General features: G+C 47.3%; 2 protein-coding genes across 2 annotated transcripts; both read left to right on the top strand.

Moving 5' to 3' along the window:
- The first annotated feature begins 1,630 nt into the window (after nt 1-1,630).
- SPATA31F1 (SPATA31 subfamily F member 1) lies at nt 1,631-7,940 on the top strand. The gene is made up of 4 exons (XM_049894944.1): nt 1,631-1,777; nt 2,551-2,596; nt 3,163-3,223; nt 4,205-7,940. The coding sequence occupies exons 1-4, from the start codon at nt 1,631-1,633 to the stop codon at nt 7,938-7,940; spliced, it is 3,990 nt and encodes a 1,329-aa protein (XP_049750901.1).
- A 17,016-nt stretch (nt 7,941-24,956) lies between these two features.
- On the top strand, nt 24,957-26,136 carry CCL21 (C-C motif chemokine ligand 21). Its single transcript, XM_049895775.1, has 4 exons — nt 24,957-25,111; nt 25,215-25,335; nt 25,432-25,614; nt 25,696-26,136. The coding sequence occupies exons 1-4, from the start codon at nt 25,045-25,047 to the stop codon at nt 25,736-25,738; spliced, it is 414 nt and encodes a 137-aa protein (XP_049751732.1). The 5' UTR covers nt 24,957-25,044; the 3' UTR covers nt 25,739-26,136.
- Nucleotides 26,137-26,949: the final 813 nt, after the last annotated feature.

The following is a 26,949-nucleotide window of genomic DNA, read 5'->3' as shown; positions in this document are numbered from 1 at the left end:
TTCAATATCTGTGGGCCCGATGTTCCTTGGATATTTTCATGTGTCTGGGCACCAATCTTTCCCTAGGTCTGGAGGTTCTCAGTGCATGGACCCCAGGTCAAACAGATGTGCTCTCTCCCAGTTCTTCTATGGTGTTAGGAGGTCCCTCTCTCTCTCTGCTCCCTTCTCTCTGCTTTTATCTCTTGTAAGATAAAAGGTGATGCAGGCCACACTCCAGGGTAACTCCCCTTACATCAGATCAGGGCTGTGACCTGAGTAAGTGTGTTACATCCCACCCTAATCCTCTTTAACAAAATCTAATCTTGCCTCATTAACCACAGGTGGAGATTAGGATTTATAATACAAAGCACAATTACATCAGGTCACAAAATGGAGGACAAACACACAATATGGGGAATCATGGCCTAGCCAAGTTAACACATATTTTGGGGGGACACAATTCAATCCATGACAAGTATCTTGAGAACAGAAGCAACATAGCTCAAATGGCTTTGTACCCTTGACACTGCCCAGCTTGGAGCTGGGCACATACTGAGTGCTCACCACACCTGCTGGTGGAGGTTGGAGAAAGAACCAAATAGCCTCTTCACTCTCACCAGGGCAAGACCTTTTCATGGAGTGTAGGAGTGCTGAGTACTGGGGCTGAATTGGAAAATACCTGCTCTGCTAAAGGTTTATAAACTGGATTATAATTAAAGAAAAAAAATCCTTCAGTCAAGCAGCATACATCCAGAGTAGATGAACAGATCCAACCATGAACAACCAGTTTGTGACCTTTAGTCGAATGTGGCCACTAACCCATCTCTGCAGGTAGACATCTCTCTGAGCAGCAAAAACTGTAACATCTGTAAAGGTAGCTCTGGAAAACCAGGCCTTGGACAGGCCTCCAGAGGTGAGGCTCATTCCTCTGCCTCCATAGAAGGAATGTTTACAGTCTTTTCCAACCCACACAGACTGGAGGCCTCCCTTCCTTGCTTTAATGTCATTTAAAGATAACTGCCACCTTGGTCTTTTCCTATCACATCAGCCATCGTCCTCTTCCTGCACCTCTGATTACCAGTCACCCATTGCTTGTAGCATCAAAGCTCTCCATTTTGAAGGCTTAAACAGATTCTGCCTGCCCTAAACCTCTTGTATACTTTTCAGGTAAGTTTTCAGTACGGGTGAAGGAATTGGTAGAGGTTCCTCTGTCCTAGCTACTCTGTCTTACAAGGTGCCTTGTGTACTTAAACACTCAGTTGCTGGGCATGAGAGACTAAACTGTTATCACAACAGAGAGAGCTGAGTCATCAGGTTGGTGTAGGGTATGGAGAACGGAGAGAGAATGGGGTTGTAGACACTGCCTGTAACTGTGGCACCTTTAGTTGCAGCCTCTGAAACCCTCGCAGATAACCAGATGTTTTCATCTACAGGCAAAATCACCACATGAGCTTCCCTAAGACTAATGAAGGCCTTTGACACTGTATCTACCTCATGAAACAGGGAGGCTTTGTGATGCAGTCAATGTTCTGGTTCTGTCACCTGTGAGGCAGAGATGACAAAGCTTAACACTGGAAGTCATTAGGTACCAGTATCCTGGATGCCTAGATAGAGGAATGACTGGTCTCCTCATGCTAATGAGGCTTAGACCATGTTGAGCCCTACATTTGTTCTGTGGGATACTGGGTATCCCTTATGTACCTATGGCTCCATCTTCTTCATCATTATCCTAATTATTTGGCAAGTGAAAAGGAGTCACCATGGATTACGGTTGGAACCTAAGAAGAGCAGCTGCTGGGTAGGGAAACACCCTGACCACTACTGAACTGTTATTTCTCAGACAAAAAGATTTTAAACCCTTAGCTTCTTTCCTTATCACCTATGCCCCCAATTTTTTTAATACCAAAACTTCAGTTACTCTTGTATAATCATTTACTTCTCAGACCCAGGTGCTTGCCAGGTCCTCCCTGCAGCATACTCTAGTTGAAAGCAAGAACATTTCTACCTGGCTTAGGGTTGAGACCTAGAAAATATAAAGTCTACCTCACTGGATCTCAGAAGACTTCCCCATTAGGGTGATTTTTCTGGTTGGTGGTTCTTTAAGGCCTTTGTATACTGAAGCCTTTGGCTCCTGGAACCACTCACCCTTTCATCTGTTCCACTCTTTGTCCTGTGTTATCCTGGGCACCCCACAGAACTTCTCCTGGGTATGGGGTGGAAGGTATGGAGTATGGAAGAGCCTTGAAGTGAGTCAGAAATAAACAGAGCAGGGAAATCTTGGAGTGAAAAGGTAGACTAGGATTTGGAAATGGATCATGGTGATGGGTAAACATGGTAAATGTAATTCATGTCACTGAAGTGTACACTTAAAGATGGTTAAAATGGCAAATGTTTTGTTATATTTCACCACAAATTTTGAAAAAAAGGTGGACTAGGGAAAGGAAAAGTAGAAGAACGTATAAAATATAGAAAGATATATAGAAAGGGCCTGAGAAATGTTTATTAGTTTTATCTCATTTTAATATTAAAAGAAAATGATGTCACAGCTTTAAATTCTTTTTTGTCTTTAAGCGACACCGAAGAGTCAGACAAAGGGCTAGAGATGCAGCATCAAGAGGTAAAGTCCCAATCTCTCCTCCGACTCCCTGTCATTGTGGGAGAGGTTCCCATCAATCCTGGCCCTCTCTAACCCTTGGCCCTGGAAGTGAGGCATCCTAATCACTGAGTGTCCAGTTCCATAAACTGACACCTTCTCACAGAAACTTCCTTGGATGGGATATCAGAACCTGGGGATGTTCCAAAGTTCTCTACCTTACTCCCCTGGGAATGAGAAACAAGGATAGGGAAAAAGTCCTTAACTGTGTTATTTACTAGTTTTTTGACCCTATAAAAGCCCTTAATCTCTCTGTCTTATTAACCAGAAAATGGGCCTAACACTGATGCTTCTGCCTCACTCACATGATGGTTGTAAAGATCCAAAGAATTTAGCTATGGGATTAAAAAAAAAAAAAAAAAAATTGATAGCACATGGTAAATGTTTAAGTTGTACACAGACATGCCTTAGAGCATGACTTGGGATTTTCAATTTCCTCTCCTTCAAAGTCAAAAGCCTTATTACTCGCTTCCTGTAGGATGCCCCTGCCCCTCTCCTGTCAAATCTAACACTGGCTCCTGATTTCTCAGCTAGGAGAGCTTCCCGGAAAGAAGCTGAGAAGCCATGGGAACTGCTGTCCATCATAAAAAGGTGATTTGCTCTTGATTGTCTCCAAAGTCCCAACCTGGCCTATGATAACCTCCCAACTTGACGTAGGGCAGGGATGAAGAGAGGAATAATGGCTGGTTCACAGGCTGAGAGGGTTGCCAGGGCCAAGGGAGTTAGACATCCCAGAAGTCTCCCAATTCCGCTTTTGGTACTAGAGCCACCATAGTCCTAGAATTCAGGGTTTGACTAGTGTGTAATTCATAAGCAATTTTACATAGGGTTGAACTCAGCAATGAAACAAGCTATCCAGTTAAGACAATGGATTTTGCATAAGTCATTGTCATATTCTCTTTGCAGTCCTTTCAGGGCAGACTCCTCTAAGTCTAGCCGGACCTTAAAAACACTACCTCCTCTGGCCTATCTTCAGTGAAGCCAGTTCCTGGGGCAGCCCTCAGACAGGAGCCTATCATAATATCCTGTTAAGATCTCCAGAGAACAGAATTGGTTTGCAAAAGATACTGTGTACAGCACCAGGGACACCCCACAGACCCCAGAATGCAGAATTCCCACAAGAATCTTGTTTTCCACAGTATGGAAACACTGAATAACAAGCTTTGCTTTCTTAGCCTCAAATGAGACTGACTCCAGGTTCTACCTGGAGATGTTCCTGATGTTGCCCATTCTACTAACCACCTGACACCTCATTGGCCTGGTTCCATTCTCCTAGTTCAGCTTCACAACACAGTTCTGCAGAGAACTGACACCACCTCTCAGTCCTCTTGGAGGGCCCAGCCCACTCATGGATTGTTTGACACTTTGCCCAGCAAGACCCAAGACCCTCAGCTCAGCCAGGCCAAACCTGCTGAATGGCACTTTCTTAGGGAGAAAAGCAAGTGGTAGACTCCCAGAGGAAGGCCCAGGGTTTACAGGCCTAGTGGAGGGCAGGGCCAATCCCCTGGCCACACTTTTCTAAGGGGGCAGATGATACTGTATCAGTAACAGTTGCCATGTCTCCCTTCCCAGCCAGGGCTGGCTTCCTCAGGAGGGAAGTGTGCGGCAGCTCCTGTGTGCAGACCCCTGCTGTCACATCTGCAATGACATGGATCTGGAGATTCAGCAACTGCTGGCAAGTGAGAACACCCTGACAGCCCCCACTGCCCCAATTTTAGTGGGGGCAACACAGGGCTCCTCTTGCCTAGAGATTTTGTCCATGTCTAGTGTCTCTTTTAAGCAGACTCTGGAGCTCCATTCCCAGCATTCCAGAGAGCTTTCACTGGCGTCTGTAACCTCCACACTGTCACAATTAACAGATCAAAAATCCTTAACTCAGATGGCTGCCCCATCAACCAGTGTGATCAACATCCAAGATTACTGGGCTGAACACCTGGACCTACAGCAGGAATTCGAACTGCCAGATGTGCCTAGGGACCCAGGGACTATGTCTTCTTCTGGGATTGAGGAGCTTAGGTTTCCTGTGAACCAGCAAGAGATGATGAATACCAGCTATGAATTTGTCCATGGGAACCAAGACCAACAGCCCTTAAAATCCCATGTTCCTTTGCTGTCCCTGAACACAGAGCTTACCAATTTGACACACCCTATGGCTTTGCATATGGTCAATGTCCTCCCTGCCCACCTGCCATTCCTCAGTCCTGAAGTCCTCAGGCTTCTTGAGGCCCATGTAAAAAAATGGATGCATTTCCAGAGGTGGGGACTCCCCAGACGGGTGGAAGAGTCCCTGAGGCAGCTTATGCCAGACCCACCATTGTTTTACCAGCCTGAAAATAGCCAATCAGTTCCTTTCATCATGAATGATACTTCAAATGCTTGTGCTGAAACAATTGGGACCATTTCTCACAAGACCTGGGGTTCATGTATGGTCGGTCAGCCCACCCAGGCTTTCTGGGTTTCTGAATGGTCTATTATGCACCCAGAACAAAGCCGCCACTGCGAGAAAATCCCAAACCCTCTGGCTCTGGCCTTGCCTTCTCCAGCCCTTAAATTCCTAAATGGTCTCTATCCACAACCAGAGGAACAGGCTGAAGATTCAGGGGATCATCTGAAGCAGAAGCACAGCCAGCTTTTCTGTGGCCTTCCTTGTCTACACAGTGAGTCCCTAGTTGCTACCTGCATGGGCTATCAAGACCGCTCCATGAATAGGAGCATGTCCCAGCCCTCCCTGAATGTTCCTTTTCTCTTCAACGAGCCCTCCCTCCTCCCTCTGCTACCTAATAATCCAACCCAGTCAGCTCCACCTTCTTCCCCACCTACCCCAAATTGGGTCTGTCCATCTGACCATCAACGAATTCAGATCAATGTCCCATTTCTGACTCTGGCCGAGTGTGAAGCCTTGGAGTGGAACCTGCTGCAGAGGCAGCTCCAGCTTAGGTGGGACTTGCCAGCTGTTTTCCAGAGATCTCAGCATGCTCAGAGACCCATGCAGTATGAGCCCTGTGACACAGCCCAGTCTCCTAAGACCTTGGAAACTTCCTGGTCGGGAAAGCCCATCTCAGTCTTCACAAGGGAACTACTCTTCTTCCCAGACCATGCCCGGAGGCTGCTGGAGTTCCACCTCCAGAAGCAGTTGATTTACCATCGCTGGGGCCTGCCCCAGAAGATCAAGCAGTCCATCCAGTTGCTCCTGAGCCCTGCTGACCAGCAGCCCCTGCCCTGGAGCAGCACAGCCTTGGACAATGTGAATGTTCCCCAGCCTGCAGCCCTAGAGGCCAATGGGGTTAGTGACCTGTTCTCACCCACCTTGGCCCCAGTGTCATTCCCCATGCCACACTTGCTCGCCCAGGCCAAAGAAATACTGCAGAGCCACATCAACTCCAAATGTTGGCAGATTCGCCAGGGCACTGTCCCTGCCCGTGTATGTATCTCCTGTGACTGCGGAATTCCTGGTGGCCTCGCAGTGGTTCCATTCCCCTGCCTTTCAGAAAGCAAGCAGGCAGCAACTGATCCTCACCTACATCAGATAGCTGTGCCCTCACAGACCTCACCAGGTGCTGTCATTGAACACACTAAGCTGTCCCGATGCCTGTCTGAGGGAGCCATTCAGAAACTGGAGACAACTTTACGGCACAAGTATTTAGCCTTCCTGTCAGGGCTGCCTGCTCTCTATTATTTGGCTCTCTCTAAGGCCACGGGCCCGGCAATCACTAGCCAATCTGCAATCACAGAGATAATGCCTGAGCCTGTTGAAATCACACCAGAGCCTTTGACTGAGATGATCTCATACAAAGAGCAGTGCATAAGTCCCAGGCCAGGCCTTCAAGAGGACAACGAGACTTGTGCAGACAGTGCACAAGAGTTCATGACGGAAGTGCAGGAGGAAGAAACAAAGGAGATGATGCATCTAGAAAGCCAGACAGATGCTGATATTCCAAAGGCTCTCAAAACACCCACCTTGACCAAACTAAATTTCCATCTGAGAAGAAAGGTCCTAGAGATACAATTGGGAATTCCCATAAAGGTAAGGGAGTCCAGGAACCAATCTGTAGTAGTCCCAGAGAACATATCCACACAGGAGGCACTCGGGAGTCTAAACAACCAAGGGAAAACATCACTCCAGGAACTCCCCATCCCACCAGACAGTCCACATGCCCCAGATCCAGAATTAGTCTGCCTTAAAGAACAGCTGGCTGCTGAGCTAAAAACAGTGCAGCAGAGCCAGAAGCAAGCTAGTTCCAGAGCAGGGCCCCATGGTTCTGCCCACTGGGTCTCCAAGATCTCACAACTCAGCAGGGACATGACAGATGCCCAGGTGCTTTGTGTTCAGGTAGAAGCCAGAGTGAACAGCCCCAGCCTGGAAGAAGCCTGGTGCCCTGAGTTCCAAGGCCCTGGCAAGACCAAGGACTCAGCCCAAGTACCCGCAATGGCAGTGAAGAAAGAGCACCCAGGGAAACCGAACCCAGCAGGGGACCATGGGGAAGGGGATGCAGGATTTGGGCTCCCCTCAACCAGAGAAAACAGACATCCTGCTGAAGACCAGAGGCCAGCAGGGACACCTCTGAACAGGACACCCCGTGGTCCCTGGAGAAGGAGCCATAGCTTTGATCTTGCTGCCTCCTGTCAGCAGAATCCCAAGCACTGTCCTCAGCTTAAGCTTCTAGAGTTACCTCCAGGGGCTTCTGAGGGGAAAGACTCTGAGAAGAATGATCTGCAAGGCGGTCAAACCAAGCTGAATCTCATAACAGAACCAGCAAGAATTCCTGGGACTGCCCAGCCTGTGGTGCTCCAGGCTTCACAGTGCCAGCCCTTGTTTGGTCCACTTATTCAGGGTAAGCCTTTGCAGGGCCAAACTGTGCAGGATCAGATTCTGCAGCATCGAGTGACAATAGCCCATACTCACAAGAACCCCAGCCTTCCAGAATCTGGCTTAAAAAATAAGATGAAACACTTCCTGCACTCTATTAATCCCAACACAAAAGGCAAAGTGGGTGAAGAATCCATGCTCTCTCCAGCGGAGAAAGTTATCAAAACCAGGAAAAAAAGCGCTGAGAAGAGCCTGGCCCCAGCCAAAGGCCCTATGGGGAAAGCTAAGACAGAGAAGAGAACAGGGGACCCCAAAGCCCAATCTCCCCCCACTGAGAAGCAGGTTGGGCTGACCTTTTTTGATGGCCCCCAGGCCCCAGTCAATCAGCTCCAGCACCGTTCTCGTCAGTTCCACTCTGCCTCTTTCCTGGGCCACCCCCGCCACTGTCCTCGGCACTGTCCTCGAGTGGCTTGTGCCACCCAGCCTGGGAACCCACCCTAGGTCCCCATCCTCACCTTAAAGGGAAACATGGTCTCTTCAAGGAGAAGACCCAGTGCATTCAAAGAGAGTTTGTCGGCTCTCAAACCTATGCAACCTTGAAGAGCACTAGTATTGTCATTTTCATTAAGGTGTAGGTAGGACAGAATGCCACTTCCAAATATATCTCTAAGTGAAGCACTGTCTGCTTGCTTCTTGTATCTATTGTGGTGTGTTACAGGAATGCATGAGAGAGATTTAAAGCTTCTTCCTATCTAGGGAAAAACCTTAAACCTACATTTCATATGGGCCAGCATTCCAAACAACTTCTCTCAGCCCCACACTGGACTGTTGATAAAGGGACTTGAGCATAGAAGGCAAGGCTCTTGTCTAAGGTGCATTAAGGGTAAAGGTCAGGCTGGAATTCAATCATGGCTTCCCATGATGACCTTGGACCAGAGAGGAGCAATGTGGACATGATGCCAGCACTAAACAGAAGGAGTGGTTAAGAAATCAATGTAGTGTTGGCCCACATATGCCCACAATCTGAAGAGAAGGTTTTTAGGGGAGTGCCACAGTGCTCCATCCTTGAAGAGGTGCTTTTGTGATTTGCAAAAGCAGTTTATATGACAGATGTCAAAACCAAAATATACAATCTCCCCTCTCTGCTCCAGGTTGGTACTAATAAGATCTTTCAAACAATCTGGGAGCCTGCTGTGGCCCTATTGCCTATTTCCCACCTCCACTCCCTCTCAGCTGCATGAAAGGAATGCCTCCTAGAATGAATGAATCAGAGTAGAAGGTGGAGAGGTGTTTGTCCTCCACCCTTAAGGAAATGAGGCAGGTTGGGAGAGAAGGTAGATGGAGGTATGAATACCTGGGACAGCATGTGATATTATGACCAGGGCATAAGGAAGAAAAGTTGGTTTTCTTTGCACTTAAAAAAAAAAGCTCAGATCCAGGAAGCCAACCCAAGGCCTGAATGCTCTTGAGGAAGGGAGGTGAGTAAACTCTGAGCTTCCGTCTGCTTGCAGATAGTGTAGCGTGAGCAGTGACCTGAGCACTGAAGTTTCTGGGAAAGAACCACAGAAAACACAGGGATTTTCTAGACATATCCCAGCCTGTCAAGTTACTGCCAGCAGCTTGGCCCTGGACCTGCTGCTGTGTCTCATTTCTACACCACCTATACCTGGGTTCCTTCTCCATCACCCTCCTTTTCTTCTGCCTTGTATTTCCTGAATATACTTCCATGATAAGCAATGGTGCAAAACTCAATTAGCTAAATCCCTCCCAGGATCTGCCCTTCCGAAATTCAGAGGATGACTCCTGTCCTTTACCCCACCAAGGTCTGTACCATATCACCCTCCTAGTGCCAGCCCCCCCAATATAAGTTTGTTTCCCATTATCCTTTCCTATCTATTCACATGTTCCACTTCATTTGAGAGAACACCAAAACCACTTACCTTGACTGCCAAAAGAAGACCATAAGGCTTTTGGAAAGTGTCCTGCCCATTAACCAGCAAGTGAGCAGGAATCTAGAATATACTGTGACATGAATCTCTAACAGCTAGCTCAGCTACTCAGAACTGAAGTGGAGCTCTGGCCCTTTTGCCTCTTTCTGGGAATGTCCAATAATTTGCTATTTCAGGGAAATATGTTTACTATTAATGGAAATATTATATGCAAGTGTCTGAAACTCTTGAAGCAAAATGGAGAAACTCAAGAGGGTAGCTGAGAGGCAAAGTGAGATCTGCAAGCAGCTGCTAGGAAACAGAAAAGAAAAAGCCCCTCCAAACTATGTCCTATGACACCTTCCCTCACACAGAGACTAAACGATGTTCTGCCTACAAACTTGTTTTAGGAGGCCTCTCAGCTTACCATACTGTGACTTCTAGAGTTTTTCCTGTCTCTTGTCAGCCCAGCCTGCCGCCCTCCCCCCCCCCCCCCACAGCACCATCACCAGACGGGTAATCTACCACCAAAGGCGGCCTTGGTAGTCCTGGCCACAGAGTCAGACCTCTCTTTGGTGACTGTCATGCTCCTATTCCCTGAACTCCTAAGGAGACCCAAGTGACCCTGTACTTGCTTCTCTTGTTACCTTGATTCGGCAGGCATTGGTCTCCCTGGGAGGAAGACTGAAACCCCTGAACCTCTTAAGGAGGCCATGGTAAAACAGCACAGGGCTATGTTTGCTCCACTCAGCAGAAGGTTAAGTATGGGTAAAAAATTTGGCTCATCCCCTTCCCTTTGGAATAAAACTTCTAGCTGAAGGGGCCAAAGAATGATTTCAGGACAAAATGATAATAAACAGAGGCAAAGGGCAGCAAAACCACAACTCAAGAAAAACATTACAAATACTTGAGCAAGTGTTTTTCTAATTTTGGGGCCAAATGTCTGACCCTTGGGGAGGATGCAGGTTTTAAGGTCCAATCCAAAAGGATGGAATGTGGAAGATGATCAACAGGGTTAGAATCCTAGCTCTGCTGTTTGACAAGTTAACATTTCTAACCCTCGGTTTCTTCACCTGGGAAATGGGGATAACTGTTTATCCATATCCAAAGCCTCTATTACTACTAATGTACTGCTGATTTTCAAAGCCGTTTCTCTGACCTACTCTTCTCCCCTGAGCTCCAGATGGTACAGCCAACCCATTGCTGTCAATTCCAACTCATAGCAACCCTATAGAACAGAGCAGAACAGCCCCATAGCGTATCCAAGGCTATAAATCTTTACAGACACAGACTGCCACATGTCTCCCACAGAGCAGCTGGTGGGTTCAAACTGCTGACCTTTTGGTTAGAAGCCAAGTGCTTGACCACTGCGCCACCAATGCTCCTATACAACCAACAGCCAGGGAGAAATTCCTTCTTGCTTCAAAGACATCACAAACTTAAAATTTTCCATATACTTGCCCTTCATTCCACCAAACTGTTTTCTAACATCAGGGAATGGTGTCACTATCCACCTACTTCCTTGCTCAGCCCATACATCAAGTCATCTAATCTTGATATTGCTCAGCTTTGCCACTGTCCTCTATTCTTACTGTCTTTGCTTTCAGTTCAGTTTCTTATCCTTTATTGCCTGAATTATTACAATAATGTCTAGGTTCAGGGCCTAGGATAGTGGTTGGCACATGGTAATACTGTAATATTAGTTGATCCACAGTATGGGGTGTGAAAACAGACAAGTCATTACATCAGTGCATGAATGTTATGGAATATGGGAGGCTGCCACAGGAAGAAGTACTCAGCTGATGATGAGGACCCCTGAAGGGTCACAATTAAAACAACCTTGAGCTAAGTCTTATATTCAACAATGTTCCAGGTACTATGCAAGACACAGCAGTTGACTTGGGGTAGACAGTCTCACATGCCCAGTTGCCTAATCAACATATATAGTTGGTGTCCAATACTCATCTCCAACTTTACAAAAGTGAACTCTTGACTCCCCACCCTCACCACAACCCGATCACACCAACTTTGTTCCAAATGCAATATCCCATACATCGGTTAATGGCAACTCATCCTTTAAGTTGTTCAGGCCAAAAACATTAGTGTCATCCTTTTTTCCCTAACCATCCACATTCAATATGTCAGTACCTCCTATTATCTTTACCTTCAAAATAAGTCCAGAATCTGACCCTTATCACCACCTCTGCTGCAACCATTACTGCAATAACATCATAACTAATCTCTCTGCTTCTTCCTGAGTCCATACCCTCAATAGTCTATTCTTTATACAGCCTGAGTGATCCTCAGGAAAGGTCATGGAGAGAGAGAGTGGAGATAAGAGTAAGGAGAGGAAAGGAGAAGAGAGGAGAGGAGAGAAAAAATAAGAGAGAGGAGATCAATGAATTTAAAATGATGACAGTGGATAAGATCACCAAAGGAGTGAGTATAAATAAAGAAGAAGTAAAAGGTTGGGCTCTGAGATTCACTAACATTAAGAAATTGGGGGAAAAAAAGGAGGAACCAGTAAGCAGAGGAGACTTAGAGGCAGCAGCCAATAAGGCAAGAGAAAAACCAGAAGAATAGTATACTAGAAGCCAAGAAAGGAAAGTATTTCAAGGAGAAAATAATCAAATGCATGAAAAGGTACCAACCTGACAAGTAAGATGAGGACTCGGAGTTAACCATTAGATTTGGCAACATAGAGATTATCCATGATATTGAGAAGACTCACATGAGTGATGGAGGTGAAGGCGTGACTGGAGTGGTCTCAAGAGAGAATGGAAGGGGAGCAATTGGTGATCAAAAGTATAGTCAACTCCTTCTAGGAGTTATGCGCCACAGAGGCGCAGAAAAATGAGGCAATAGCTGGGTGGGGAAATAGGATCCAGAGAGTGATTTTTTTAAGATGAGAGACATAGCATATGGATGTTAATGGAGAAGATCCAACTGAGAAGAATAAATTGATGATGTAGAAAAGAAAGGGTAAAAGTGCTGGAACAATGTCCTGGTATGGAGTAGAGGGAATGGGAGCAAATGCCCTAGTTGAGAGGTTGGCCTCAACTTAAAGCACAGGCAATTCACAGATGGTAGAGAGAACATAGCATTAATGAGGGTGCACTCTGTGAATCATAAGAAGTTTCCCCCACGTGTAAAAGAGTGTGGGCAAAGACCCAGGAAGGGTGAGTTAGAAACTGGGAAAGGACCATGGCTGGGATTGGGGGAAGGAATATGGAGAACCATCATGCCTGAAAGCAAGAAGTAGAGACAGATTCTGGAAGTTACCATGGCTAAGTTTCTAGTAGGTCCTCAGGAGGTGGTAGCCAGCTGAGAACCTAGGTTGGCCTGAAAAGGTGGCTGAATTACTGATCATGAGTATGAATCAGGGGCTCTTAGAAAACTGGTGTTGCATGAGAGATATCAGATAAACCTCTAGACGCATGGAGTGTAAGGAAGAACATGGGCCTAGAGATGCAAAAACAGAACAGATGTGGCATCCTAGTGTTTAGGAACCAGTGAGGTTTGGGGCTTGGAAGAGAGAATTGGGAAGCAAGAAGACAAAGACATTGTTCTGGGCACATGGGACAGATTTCTGTGTTTTGGTTGTCTAGTATCCCTTAGAAGGTACCACCTCTGCATCCTACTCTAACATCACAAAGAAGCCAAGAGCTAGAAAAAGAACAGAAAATGTGGCTTCCTTATGATGTGGTATAGAGGACGGTGGGATACCCCTGCCTCACTGGTTCCTAAGGAAATCCAGAATCACTCGCCATCCCATCAAACCAGGAGGAGGTGGTGGCTAGACTCACTTCCTCTACAGGACCCCAGTACTTAGTACATTGTGTCCATTGTGATGCAGAAGAGCCAGAATGGGAAGAAGCATGGATGTGTCCCTGTTCTGAATAGTGATTCTATGTCTAAAGGATGAGGACCCAGCCCCTAGTGGGGCCTCCATATGGGAGGTGGCACAAGCCTTAGGCCTGCCATGCCAACATTCTCCAGGTGTTTTCCTAATGCATCCCCAAAGGAGATCAAAGGAGGTCTTGTGGCAGGCACATCCTCCCTGCCTGGTGGAAGCTGGGCAGAGAGCCACAGAATAGAGGAAGCCCAGAGTGAAGGGAAGTGACTCAAAAGGGTCAAAACAGCATCAGGTGGGAAGCAAGGGTTAGCGTGCACACATCCTGACTTACGGTGGAGCAGGTCCTTCCCATGGTCCCCACAGGCTCCTACCTGCCCTAGCCCAGCATGGGCTCATGCTGCTGATCAAAGTCCTGTGCCAAAGGGCTAGGGGCAGTGAGATGAGCTGGAACCAATACCTTCAGGATTATGAGTTCTCAGCAAAATCAAGGGCTGAGAAGAGACAGGGTGAGAGCCTATGAACTCATGCAGGATGTTGTTGAGGGGGTGAAGCCTTGCTCATCATATCCCATAACCCTAGCACAACCCCAACTTCCTCCTCCCCCGCCGCCCTAAGCTCGAGAGAGTTAAAATAAGAGCAAAATAAATGCTTCATGGCAGGACACAAACTCCAAAAATGTAATACACCCCAGAATTGGTGGTAGATGCTAGGAATACATCACTGCTTGCTTGGGATCTTTGGAGTTCACCTCTGGGCCTTTGAGGTAACAGGTCATGGTGAACAGCCCTGACCTTCTACAGTCCTTCCTTTGGGCTCTCTGGATGGGTACTTTAGAATTCTATAAACATAACTTAGGAGACTGACTAACAGCAGTAAGAGAAGAATGTCTTCTCCAAACATCACTCTGCCTGTTAATCGCTGAGTCCTTGAGGATAGGGACCATGCCTACCTCATTTTGTACATGTTTACCCTGTCCCATCCAGGGAAGGCAAAAAACACACTGGGCACAGGAGTGAGAGGGTGAGACCCCACTGAGATGCTATTTCCTCCACCTTGAGAGAGGTCGCTGGGCCTCTGCTGCTTTACGGGCCATCGGGCCTGTGCTCAGGGGCCCAAAGCATTAACCAGGGCTGTCATGAAATGAAGGACAAGAAGGTTCAGGTGTCCACTTTAGGATTAGAAAAGGAGGACAGACAACCTTGAGCTGGAGTAGAAAGATGAAGAAAGGGCACCATGCAGGCAGGTGAGGTGCTGGGAGACAGTACCAAATCTCTAGCACATCTGGCTGGGCTTGCAAAGAGATGTTCATTCTCATCCCCAGAGACAGTGAGGTCAGGCCCCTGAATACTTGGTCTGCATGAGAGCACAGGGGAAGAAGGGGCCCTGAGAAGGAGTCAGAGAAAGATATCCATTTCCAGAAGGAGGAATGGGTTCTGCCAACGACCTCCCTTCCCCGACTTGTCCCTCTCCTCCACCGTAACTTCTCTGGGTCCATGGCCAGGCAAGGAGTATGCTGGGGGCTTTCCAGAATGTATTACTTCCAAGGTCAAGCCTGTACAGAGGCCACAGGGGCAGGGCCTTGGGCAGACAGCCTGAACCGTGGGAATCCAGACTGCGGGAAGGGAAGCCTATCTTTGCGGTAAATACTGCTGGCAGCTGGGGTACATCAGGTGGGGGGTGGGGATAAAGAGAGACGTCAGACTAGAATCTCATGCACACAGTGAATAACACATGGACACATAGGCACCCAGTCTCAGTGAAAGACACAGATTCAAAGATGCCACACAGAAATACTACAGAGTACCAAGAGACATGACCAGAAATATACACCTACATAGACCCAGGAACACCCTGGGTCAGACATGCTCAAGCAGACACAGGCACAAGCACAACACATGCATATACAAAGGCAGACTTGCACATATAACAAGCAGACACAGCTCATTCTGTAGACCCATAAACACAAATGCAATCCAAATCCATTCTTCAAAACCCGTTTCCTCCATAAAGCTTCCTACGCCACCTCAAACCAGGCCCATCTCTCTCTCCTCTAAATTCTGGTTTGTAATTTCTGTTCCACTGCTTCTCCTTTGATAGGGACAGTCTTGGCTCTGACAGGGATCACAGTAGAGGGTCCCAGACAGAGCTGGAGAAAAATGTAGAACAAAATTCTAACTCAAAAAGAAAGGCCAGACTTCCTGGCCTGACAGAGACTGGAGAAACCCTGAGAGTATGGCCCCTGGATACCCTTTCAGCTCAGTAATTATAAGTCACTCCTGAGGCTCACCCTTCAGCCAAAGAGTAGACAGGCCCATAAAACAAAACAAGACTAAAGGGGCACACCAGCCCTGGGGCAAGGACTAGAAGGGGGGAGGGGACAGGAAAGCTGGTAATAGGGAATCCAAGGTTGAGAAGGGACAGTATTGAAATGTCGTGGGGTTGTTAACCAATGTCATAAAACAATATGTGTACTAACTGTTTAATGAAAAACTAGTTCTGTAAACCATCTAAAGTACAATTAAAAAAAAAAAAATAGGCACAGTCTTGGATTTGCGTACAGACCCCTGGTCTCAACAACTTGGCTATGTGCTCTTTCAGAAAATATCAAGGGCTTGCAGTGAGTCTACCGCCATCTTCAACAGTCTCATCCTTCACCTACATACCCATCTCCACAAGGGCCCCTGTAGGGTCTTGGCCCCCAGCCACTTTAATACAGCAGATGGAGACACCAAGGGAAGAACAAACAAGATGGACACACCTGCCGAGGGCACTCTCAGGGAACCATGAAAATGCAGGTCCTGGTTCCCCAGGAGGCAGACCATGACACATGGTATGACTACTTGTGTAGTTCTAGCCCAAATTTTAATGTTAACCACAATCTCACTCCTGTCAATGCTAACCCCTACTCCAACCCTTTTCCCAGAGACAGCTCTAAGCCAGCAGTGCTTTTAAGTGCAACCCTTGGAACAACTGTACCTCAGAAATGTAATGCTAGTAAGTGTTACTCAAAAATTATTTCCATAGCCAAATAAGTTTGAGTTAGAAAACTGTGATGATCCCTCTGGTCAGGAGCTGAATGCTTATATCCCCCTAGCTGACAATCACAGCTGCAAGGGCTATTTGTACCCCTTGAGTGTGGACACCCGGAAAATGGCCAAGACCCTCTCATCTAAACCAAATCAATACCACAAAATATGCTTAAGCCCCTCTCCAGACTGTTGTAGAAGCTTAAAACTAATCCCAAACATAGAATTTAACTCTTAGGCCAATTTTAATCATAATCCTAAACCCAACCCCGACCCTAACACAACCTAATCCAAGAATCCATTACAAACCCTACTTTAACATCACCATGATTCCACCACTATGCTTAACACAACCTAACTCTAATCTGTAACCATTACATCGATGCTATTCTAAGCATAATCCTAGCTCTGGACAGCTACTCACTGAGTAATTTCTACAACCACACTATGTACACACATACCACATGCATATAAATGTTTGTGTTATTTGCACCCCAGAAACTAACTAGCTCCTTCAGTCACGGTTGTACAGTCCACAGGGTAGCTTGTTTGTGGAGGGCTCAATGCTCAGCTGGAAGTCAGGAGCACAAAGGTGCCCAGGCTCTTTGATCCTCGTTGGACATACAGGCCCACAGGGGTCCTGCCCCCACCCAAGCCCTGTTCCAGGATTAGCCCAACCGGTGAGCAGAAATTCTGGCATACCCCTCCCCATTTCCTGCCTGCTGGGAGCATCTGCTGCCCTGGAACCCCCCACCAGGCAAGAACAGATGGGCCTGGGGCCTGGGGATGGAATGAGGCTACTTCCCAGTGGGAGGATTTCCAGATTCTTGCAACACCCACACCTAGGACCTCTGCCCCAGGTGCCTGTCCTAAAGAGGTAGTGGGCCTGCTGACATTGAGGCTGAGGTAGAGAATGAATTACCACACTCCCTTGCCCTCCTCCAGGGTCCCAATCCAGTAATAGGTCTTTTAGGTCCACTCTCATCAACAGGGCAAAGCTCCCCTCACCCCACACCCCCAGCTTTCAGGTACCCAGTGCAGTATTCTCTGTACCTCAGCCACCCCAAAGAGGTTGTCAAACACTGCCTAGGCTCTCAGTAGTTCACTGAGCCAAAGCCTTCACCCAGAGGAATGGAACTCTTAGGTGGACACTCACATCTCGGGTTTGTAGCCCACCAAGTCTTTGTGTCCCCTTGCACCAATGTCTACATCCAGCCTGGCCTGAGGACCAAGTGAGGGGCTTGGATCAGGGCCACAAGCTGCAGACCACCATGACATGGGGTTCAAGTGGGACTGGGAGGTGGGAAGATCCCAGCCAGCAGCTGAGGCCAGAGGAATGACTGGTGGAAGGACTTGGGATTCCAGAGAACAGTAACAACTTTTCTCATCATCTCAGCCCCTCTCCTGGGGATTGTATCTATACCTGGGCTCCACTTCCTTCTAGACTCCTTCAGTGCCTCCCTCTCACGTCCACCCCTCCCTTCCCAGGGCTCAGCCACCTGCAGCCAGGGTGGTGGTACTGCCACCTTCCTGCCCTCAGGGCAGCTGTTTCCTCCCTGGCTTTTTGTCTAGCCAGGTATCCACCTCCATCAAAGTCCCACTCTTTACTTCCATTTCCTCCCATAGCGACTCTACAGGACAGAGTAGAACTGCCCCATAGGGTTTCCAAGACTATAATCTTTACGGAAGCAAAACCACCTGCCTTTCAGTTAGCAGCTGAATGCTTTAACCACTGTGCCACCAGGGCTCCTCAGGTCCATTTTCCCAGGGCCCCTAAATTAAGTTTTGAGCGCCAGAAGCAAGCATGGAAGCCCGAATACCTCCAGATTGGATTATCTGCCTGAGGCTGGGCCACCACTGCAGGCCCAAGCTCAGAGGTAATGGCTTAAAACAGATGCTAGGAAAAGCTTCCTGAATCTAAGAAAGGTAGGCGAGGATGGCACCTGAGGAGGCTGTGGACACCACGTGACACAAATTAGAGGCCCCCCAAATTCGCATAAACAAGGGCAGGGGGCAGGCAATGTGTCTCAGGAGAGAGAATTAGCCTTTGATTTTATGAAAGGAAGCAGCACAGCACCCCCTTCCCTGCCATCTCCCCCCTTTTCCCACTAGCTGTGCCAGCCAGAAAGTCTCCCACTGAGGGGGGCCAGAGGGTATCACCCCATCTTCCTCTTCTCCAGACCACCTTTGTTCACTTCCACTAGTGCTTTGCCCATCTGGAGTTTGAGATGGGGAGCAGAATAGGCCCAGGTGGTTCTACCAGTCCCATCAGAATTTACTTGGAGAACATGGTAAAAATTCATATTTTTTGGATCTTCTGAGATTCTGTTTAAGACCATCTGGGGCCGTGCCTCTAATTCTGTATAATTTCCCCAGGTGTTTCTGAAATGCAGCCAAATTTGGAAACTGTAGAAACAGTCTAATACAATATGATTCTGAAATCATGCACATGCCCCCTCCCACCCCACTCCTCACCCATGCCATCCTACCTCTCTGGGAATTGTCTAAACACAAGCAACTCACAACTTCATCACTTCCACAGAGGGTGAGGTGGGTGGAGAAGGGGAAATGGGGGAGCTGGAATTTAAAAGCTCTCTGGTGTCAGGATCTGCCATCAGACCAGATAAAACACCCAAGAAATCTTATCTCGTTGCTTTTGCCCAGTCCTGTCCCAGGAATGCCAGCCTCATGTCAGCAGGGGCATTCTCCGCCCTGCTTGAGGTCCCAGCCTGTTAGAAAACCTCAGACTCAAGGGTTCAATTATCTCTCCTCTAGTCCAAATTCCATTCCCTCTTCTCTGTGGGCCTTGGGGTAAAACATCTTCCACCTCCATCCCAACGATATCTCCATCTCCAACCCTTACCCTTCTGCATCCCATCCTCCCCCAACAGTACCACCCCTGTCCTAGACTCAATCTTTCTGTATCCACTTTGTCCCTGGCCCTCTCTGTTCTGGCTGCATACCTTCCAAGCCTCATCCGAATCTCCCTATGGTCTCCCTACCCCTCATGAACAGTCCTTCTAAAAAAGCTGGAACAAGCCTGGGAGTGAGGGGCCTGCTGTTGGGTTTAACCCTCAGGGAACCAAATGGATTTTCCAGTCATGGTCTAGGAATCACAACTATGAGGTCCTGATTTGGTTTTAAAGACAGAGTCTAAGTCATGATCCAATAATCTTGGCACACCACACACCAGAATAAATTCCAAATGGATAAAAGATTTCATGTTACCTTGCTTATGGATAGGAAGAATCAAGATTGTAAAACTGTCTGTTCTACCCAAAGTGATCTATAGATACAATGCAATCCCGATCAAAATACCTGTGACATTTTTCAATGAGATGGAGAAACAAATCACCAACTTCACATGGAAGGGAAAGAGGCCTCAGACAAGTAAAGCATTACTGAAAAAGAAGAACAAAGTGGGAGGCCTCACACTACCTTATTTTAGAACATATACTGCCACAGTAGTCAGAACAGCCTGGTACTGGTACAACAATAGATACATAGACCAATGGCACAGAATTGAGAATCCAGACATAAATCCATCTACATATGAGCAGCCGATATTTGACAAAGGCCCAAAGTCTGTTAAATGGAGAAAGACATTCTCCTTAACAAATGGTGCTGGCATAACTGGATATCCATCAGCAAAAAAAAATGAAACAAGACCCATACCTCACACCATGCACAAAAACTAACTCAGAATGGATCAAAGATCTAAATATAAAATCTAAAATGATAAATATGATGGAAGAAAAAATAGGGACAATGCTGGGTGCCTTAATACATGGCATAAATGGTATACAAAACATTAATATCGATAGAAGAGAAACTAGACAACTGGGAGCTCCTAAAAATCAAACACTTAACGCTTATCCAAAGACTCCATCAAAAAGGTAAAAAGATTACCTACAGACTGGGAAAAATTTTTTGGCTACGACAAATCTGATCAGCATCTGGTCTCTATAGTGTACATGATACTGCAAAAACTCAATGACAAAAAGAAAAATAACCCAGTTAAAAAATGGGCAAAGAATATGAACAGGCACTTCACCAAAGAAGACATTCAGGCAGCTAACAGATACATGAGGAAATGTTCACGATCATTAGCCATTAGAGAAATCCAAATCAAAACTACAATGAGATACCATCTCACCCCAACAAGGCTGACATTAATCCAAGAATCACAAAATAATAAATGTTGGAGAGGTTGTGGAAAGACTGGAATGCTTATACACTGCTCATGGGAATGTAAAATGGTACGACCACTTCAGAAATCAATTTGGTGTTTCCTTTAAAAGCTAGAAAAAGAACTACCATACGATCTAGCAATCCCGCTCCTTAGAATATATCCTAGAGAAATAAGAGCCCTCACATGAACACATATATGCACACCCTTGTTCACTGTAGCACTGTTTACAATAGCAAAAAGATGGAAGCAACCAAGGTGCCCATCAATGGATGAATGGATAAATTATGGTATATTCACATAATGGAATACTATTCAATTATTAAGAACAACGATGAATCTATGAAACATCTCGTAACATGGAGGAATCTGGAAGGCATTATGCTGAGTGAAATTAGACAGCTGCAAAAGGACAAATATTGCATGAGACTACTATCGTAAGAACTCAAGAAAAAGTTTAAACACAGAAGAAAATATTCTTTGATGGTTATGAGGGTGGGGAGGGAGGGAAAGAGATATTCACTAATTACATAGTAGATAAGAACTATTTTAGATGATGGGAAAGACAACACACAATACAGGAGAGGTCAGCACAACTGGACTAAACCAAAAGCAGTTTCCTGAATACAACCAAACGCTTCAAAGGCCAGAGTAGCAGGGATGGGTGTCTGGGGACCATGGTTTCAGGGGACATCTAGGTCAACTGGCTTAACGAAATATATTAAGAAAATATTCTGTATCCCACTTTGGTGAGTGGTGTCTGGGGTCTTAAATGCTAGCAAGCAGCCATCTAAGATGCATCAATTGGTCTCAACCCACCCGAAGCAAAGGAGAATGAAGAACATCAAAAACACAAGGTAAATATGAGCCCAAGAGACAGAAAGGGCCACATAAACCAAAGACTCCATCAGCCTGAGACCGGAAGAATTAGATGGTGCCCGGCTATAACTGATGACTTCCCTGACAGGGAACACAACAGAGAATCCCTGATGGAGCAGGAGAACAGTGGGATGCAGACCTCAAATTGTCGTAAAAAGACCAGACTTAATGCTCTGGCTGAGACTAGAGGGACCCCAGAGGTCATGATCCCTGGACCCTCTGTTAGCCCAAGACTGGATCCATTCCCAAAACTAATCCTTCAGACAGGGACTGGACTGTAAGACAGAAAATGATACTGGTGAGGAGTGAGCTTCTTGGCTCAAGTAGACACATGAGACTATGTGGGCAGCTCTTGTCTGGAAGCAAGATGAGAAGGTAGGGGGGACAGGAGCTGGTTGAATGGACATGGGGAATATAGAGTAGAGGGGAAGAGTGTGGTGTCTCATTAAGGGGAGAACAGCTAGGAGTACACAGCAAGGTGTGTATAAGTTTTTGTATGAGAGACTGACTTGATTTGTAAACTTTCACTTAAAGCACAATAAATAAAAAAATTAAAAAAAGAAAGATTTAATGTTAAAAACTAAACTATACAAGACTAAAGGGGCACACCAGTCCAGGGGCAAGGAGTAGAAGGCAGGAGGGGACAGGAAAGCTGGTAATAGGGAACCCAAGGTCGAGAAGAGAGAATGTTGACATGTTGTGGGATTGTTAACCAATGTCATAAAACAATATATATACTAATTGTTTAATGAGAATCTAGTTTGTTCTGTAAACCTTCATCTAAAGTACAATAAAGAAAAAAAAAAAAAAAACTATAGAAATTCCAGAAGAAAACATGGGAGAATTTCTTTATAACCTTAGAGTTGTAAAGGCCTTTCTAATATTTTTAACTATTACTTTGGTCACTTAAAAATTAAACACGACTGCAAATATAAAAACACCATGAGCAAAGTCAAAAGACAAATGACAAGCTCAGTACTACATTTGCAACACATTGTCACAGACCAAAGGCCAATCACCCTAGTAAATAAAGAGCTCCTAAAATTGATAAGAAAAAAACAACAACCCAATAGAAAAAATAAGCAAAGGATATGGATAGACAGTTCATATTTTTAAACATATGAAAGGATGCTCAACTTCATTCATAAAAAGAAAAATGTAAATTAAGACTACACCTAGAAATCTTATACATTGTAGGTGGGAGTGTAATAATCACTTTAGAAAAAGATCTGTCCAGTTCTTGTAAAACCAAATCCTGTTGTTTTTGTGCCATTGAGTCGATCCTGACTTATGGCAACACTATGGGACAGAGTAGAACTGCCCATTGGGTTTCCTACGCTGTAATCTTTACAGGAGCAGATCACCAGGTCTTTTCTCCTGCAGAGTAGCTGGTAGGTTCAAAGTGCCGACCTTTCAGTTAGCAGCCGAGAGCTTTACCAGTATGCACCAGGGCTCTTAACTAAACCCGATGACCCAGTAAATCCATTATTAGGTATTTATTTACCCAAGAGAATTGGAAACAAACATTAACAAGAAGACCAAAGCAAGAATATTCATAGCCACTTTACTCATATAGCTAAAAACTAGAAATAGCCCAGCACATCAACAGAAGAATGTCTAAGCAGACCTTGGTATATTCAAACAATGGCATACTACTCAGCAATAAAAAGGAACAAACGGCTAATACACACAGTAACAAAACAGAAAATATTTTACTGAGTGAAAGGAGTCTTATGTGAAGAAGCAATGCCTCTTGGACAATCAGGAGGCCCGTCAAAGCCAGAAGCCAGAACCTACCCATATGATTCCGGGGTTCCCAGCTCTGCCCAGGCCTTGTTTCTCTACGCTGAGTAATCTCTACTATCCATCCCTCCTGCCCAAGATGAGGCTTGCAGGTCTTTCCCAAGAGTTTGTCTCATGGGCCTTCAGGTGAGCAATCTCTGTCTGGGGATGTGTGGGCCCAGTCTGGGTATGGCACTACAGGCAGGAATGAGAAGCACCTCACTTGCCCTGGCTGTTGAAATCTGGGAAAGGCCAGAGATCCCAGGGCACCCAGGTTCTTTCCATTTTGAACTTCTAGCTCCCTGAGGCCCCAGAATCCTCTCCCTGCTGCTCTCTACAGGGCTGACTCCTTCTACTCCTAGGTGTCTGCTAGATGTCCCTCCCTTGAGAGGTCTTCCTTGACCAAGCCTCACGTTCTTACATTACCCTGTTTTATTTTCTTTATGGCACCTATCACTCACTGAAACTACCCTATTCATTTATCTGTCTTTCTCTTCTAGAAAATAAGTTCTATGAGGACGAAAACCATAAAATTATTGCCGTCTAGTTGATTCTGACTCACAGCAACCCTACAGGACAGGGTAGAACTACCCCATAGGGTTTCCAAGGAGCTCCTGGCAGATAAATGAGCCCCCGCACAGCCTCCAGAAGGCCTCAGAACATGACTGCCCCAGCGCCCTGGCTTGGTCACTCAACCTCCAGTCAGCCCTCACAGTCTTCCTAGGCCTCCTTCGAATCAGGACCAGAACAGAGTGGGGTCAGAGGCCTCCCCCTTCCCATGCCCAACCTCTCAGCCCAGTCCTCTGGGGAACATTACTCACAACCAATGACAAGTACCCCTGGCCAGCGTCTTCTCCTCTTGACCCCAAGCAACTCTGCCAGATGAGCCTCTTAGGAACCCCCTTCACTCATATTAACAGTAACTGAAGATCATTCTCACAACCAAAGAGAGGAGGCTCATACGGGAGATCAACACTCCTGCTTCCTCCTGAACTTCTCCCAGTGTTATCATCAACTTGACAATAATCACAGCAAGGCCAACTTGTGCCAGGCCGTACAGGTGCAGATATGAGCATGGCATGATCCCTGCTAGCAAAAAAATCTCATGGAATAATGGGAAGCCAGACAGTAAACTGTGGCTAAGCCATTTGATTGCATTATTAAAGGCCTACTGTGTGCTGAGATGGAATAAACTGAGGGTGCTGTGGGAGCCCAGAGAATGCCTTGAAAGGACAAGGATTCAACTTTTGCTGGGACTCTACCAGCAAAGAAAAGGAAAAAGACACTCTGGATAAAAGGATTACCATGTGCAAAGGCTCAGAGGAGGGACCATTCAAATGTATTTGTGAGTGGTGACTCAGTGTGCCTAGAACATGCAAGGTTGGTAACAGAAGATGGAGCTACACAAACAAAGAAGGGCAGGCCAGGCCAAGGAACACGGGCTTCATGCTAAGAGAAACAGGCAACATGAAAGGATTTGGAACAGAAGAGAGATATAATCAAATGTGTATTTTAAGAACAGTCCTCAGCCTGGTGGAAGAGTGGCGTGGTGGGGCATAGCACCTGGAGGGCAATGAAGAGGCAATCACTGTGTTCCAGGGAAGAGATGGTGAGGTCTAACCAAGGAGGTGGCTGGGAATAGAAAGAAAAAAAAAAGGGCCTGGTTAATTCAAATGATGTTGAGGAGGTAAAATCTGGTGACTTGGGGACTGACGGGCTGTGCTGAAGTTTTCATTTGGCCAGGACCCGCCTTCAGGAAGGAAAAGGAGGGAGATCCCCATTCTTGCTTAGACAGTGCGCCTGGGGATGAGGGGGAGGGCCTCCTGGGGGAGGTTGCTGCCAGATAAATAGGCAGTGGGCCAGTCCCAGCCCACACACAGCCCCCAACTTGCCGCGGTCCATCTTGCCCACAGCTCTGGCCTCATACTCACCCTCTGCTGTAGCCATGGCTCAGTCACTGGCTCTGAGCCTCCTTGTCTTGGCTCTGGCCCTCTGCAGCCCTGGGACTCAAGGTACCAGTGGAGGGTGTGCCTAGGATGGGGGTGAGGGGCTGGAGAGGCTTGGGGTAGGGACCTACAAGCAGCCCCTGGCTCCCCGTGAACTCTGCCCTTGCAGGCAGTGACGGAGGGGCGCAAGACTGCTGCCTCAAGTACAGCCGGAGGACCATTCCTGCTCGGGTTGTCCAAAGCTACCGGAAGCAGGAGCCGAGCTTGGGCTGCCCTATCCCGGCCATCCTGTGAGTGGGCACAAGGGAGTAAGTGTAGGCCAGCGGCTGAGTGGGGTGGGCAGGGTGTGCAAAACTAGAACAGGCTTACTGACCCCCAACCCCCAGGTTCAAACCCCGGAAGCAGTCTCAGCCCGAGCTGTGTGCAGACCCTAAGGAGGACTGGGTGCAGCAGCTGATGCAACAGCTGGACAAGCCACCGGCCCCACGGAAAGGCTCTCAGGGCTGTAGGAAGGACAAGGGGGGCCCTAAGCCTGGCAAGAAGGGAAGGGGCTCCAAAGCCTGCAAGAGGTAAGGAGTCTGGAAGGCTGGGAGAAAAGGAGTGACGGGGGGCATTCATCAGCCCCTCACACCCCTCTTCTGTTCTCCCAGGACTGAGCAGCCCACAAAGCCCAAAACCGTCATAGCCCAGTGACCATCCTGGAGCCCAGAAGGCCCCCACCAGCCTCACCAGGGCTCGGAGCCCCAACCCAAGGGGCAAGAAGGGGGCTAGGAGAGAGAGAGGACTCAGCAGTCGCAGAGCAGCTACCCCATGCTGGCCCTGCCACACTCCTTCTCCTGCTTGAACCATCCCGCCTGTGTCCCCAGCCCCATCCCGCATGGCTGAGCTGCCCAGACCAGGCCAGGACCAGGGAGGCAGAAGAGGGGGGTCACCCAGTGAGTGTGGGAAGAGACAGCAGGACTGTCAATCTCGAGAGGTCACCCAGGACCCTGGACCTGACCCTGCTCCCCCACCGCACCCCGCCTCGTCAGTATAAATATGATTTACAACTAATTGAATAAAAAGTTGCTTCAGCCTCCCACCCAAGCGCCCGTTCCTGTGTTTTTGTGTCCACGGTGAAGCCAGTGTCTCTACAGGGTGGGGTCACACACTCCGGGATCCAAGCCAAGAGCTCAGACTAACTCAGATGGGTATGTTATCACCTGCCCTGAGGCCTTCCTTATATCAGCCAAGTGCCCAGACCTGTAGGTAGTAGAGGGGTGGCTGATGAGCAGGGTGGGACGGCATCCTTTCTGGACCTGAGGATGCTCCTGGTCTCTGAGGAATTCTGCCAATGAAAAGGGAGAGGCAGTGGACCTGGAGCACCCACCCCCAACTATTCTGAAGAGCTCCCTCACCCCTAATCTATCCAGTACTCTCTCATCCCAGGAGTGACCTCCAGGTCTTTTCTCAGACCCTCTAGGGACTGCCTCCCCTTTCCTTGGTGCCTATGAGTAAGAAACTCCAGGTGTCTCTTTGGAAGTATCCCCAGGAGGGAGGCTGTCATGCTTCCCCTCCCGCCTTGAGCCCTGTGTCCTGGGCCAGCCTGTAACCCAGGGACACACACGTTCTACTGAAGCCCACCTTAACAACAGTGCCAGCCCTGGGAGCTCCTCAGGACCCCTCCCCTCCCAAAGACCCAAAAGGACGCCTGCTCAATGAAACTCGGTCCCTGGCCTCTCCTCTGTGTTTAATGGGGCTGTCGGGATCACTTTCTGTTCCTATCTGGGCTCCTTGACACCCTCGGCTTTCTTCCAGTTGGGAAAAAACTCCTTTCCCTTTTTTTCCTACTTTCTCCCTTGGCTGGGGTCCAGGATCTCATCATTTTTTTGAGGTCAAGGAATAAGTCTCCTGGGGCAAGTCGT

This window comes from Elephas maximus, chromosome 9 (genome assembly GCF_024166365.1).
Source record: "Elephas maximus indicus isolate mEleMax1 chromosome 9, mEleMax1 primary haplotype, whole genome shotgun sequence".
Classification (NCBI taxonomy): Eukaryota; Metazoa; Chordata; class Mammalia; order Proboscidea; family Elephantidae; genus Elephas; species Elephas maximus.
The sequence above is the reverse complement of the archived record's forward strand: the minus strand, read 5'-3'. Positions and strand labels throughout refer to the sequence as shown.

Bases quoted from the DNA above. Each gene is read 5' to 3' on its own strand.
- CCL21 (XM_049895775.1), top strand. From the start codon at position 25,045: ATGGCTCAGTCACTGGCTCTGAGCCTCCTTGTCTTGGCTCTGGCCCTC. The intron at 25,112-25,214 runs GTACCAGTGGAG...CTGCCCTTGCAG, and splicing joins CTGCAGCCCTGGGACTCAAG to GCAGTGACGGAGGGGCGCAA. The intron at 25,336-25,431 runs GTGAGTGGGCAC...CCCAACCCCCAG, and splicing joins TGCCCTATCCCGGCCATCCT to GTTCAAACCCCGGAAGCAGT.
- SPATA31F1 (XM_049894944.1), top strand. From the start codon at position 1,631: ATGTTGAGCCCTACATTTGTTCTGTGGGATACTGGGTATCCCTTATGT. The intron at 1,778-2,550 runs GTAGGGAAACAC...TTTGTCTTTAAG, and splicing joins CTAAGAAGAGCAGCTGCTGG to CGACACCGAAGAGTCAGACA. The intron at 2,597-3,162 runs GTAAAGTCCCAA...CTGATTTCTCAG, and splicing joins TAGAGATGCAGCATCAAGAG to CTAGGAGAGCTTCCCGGAAA.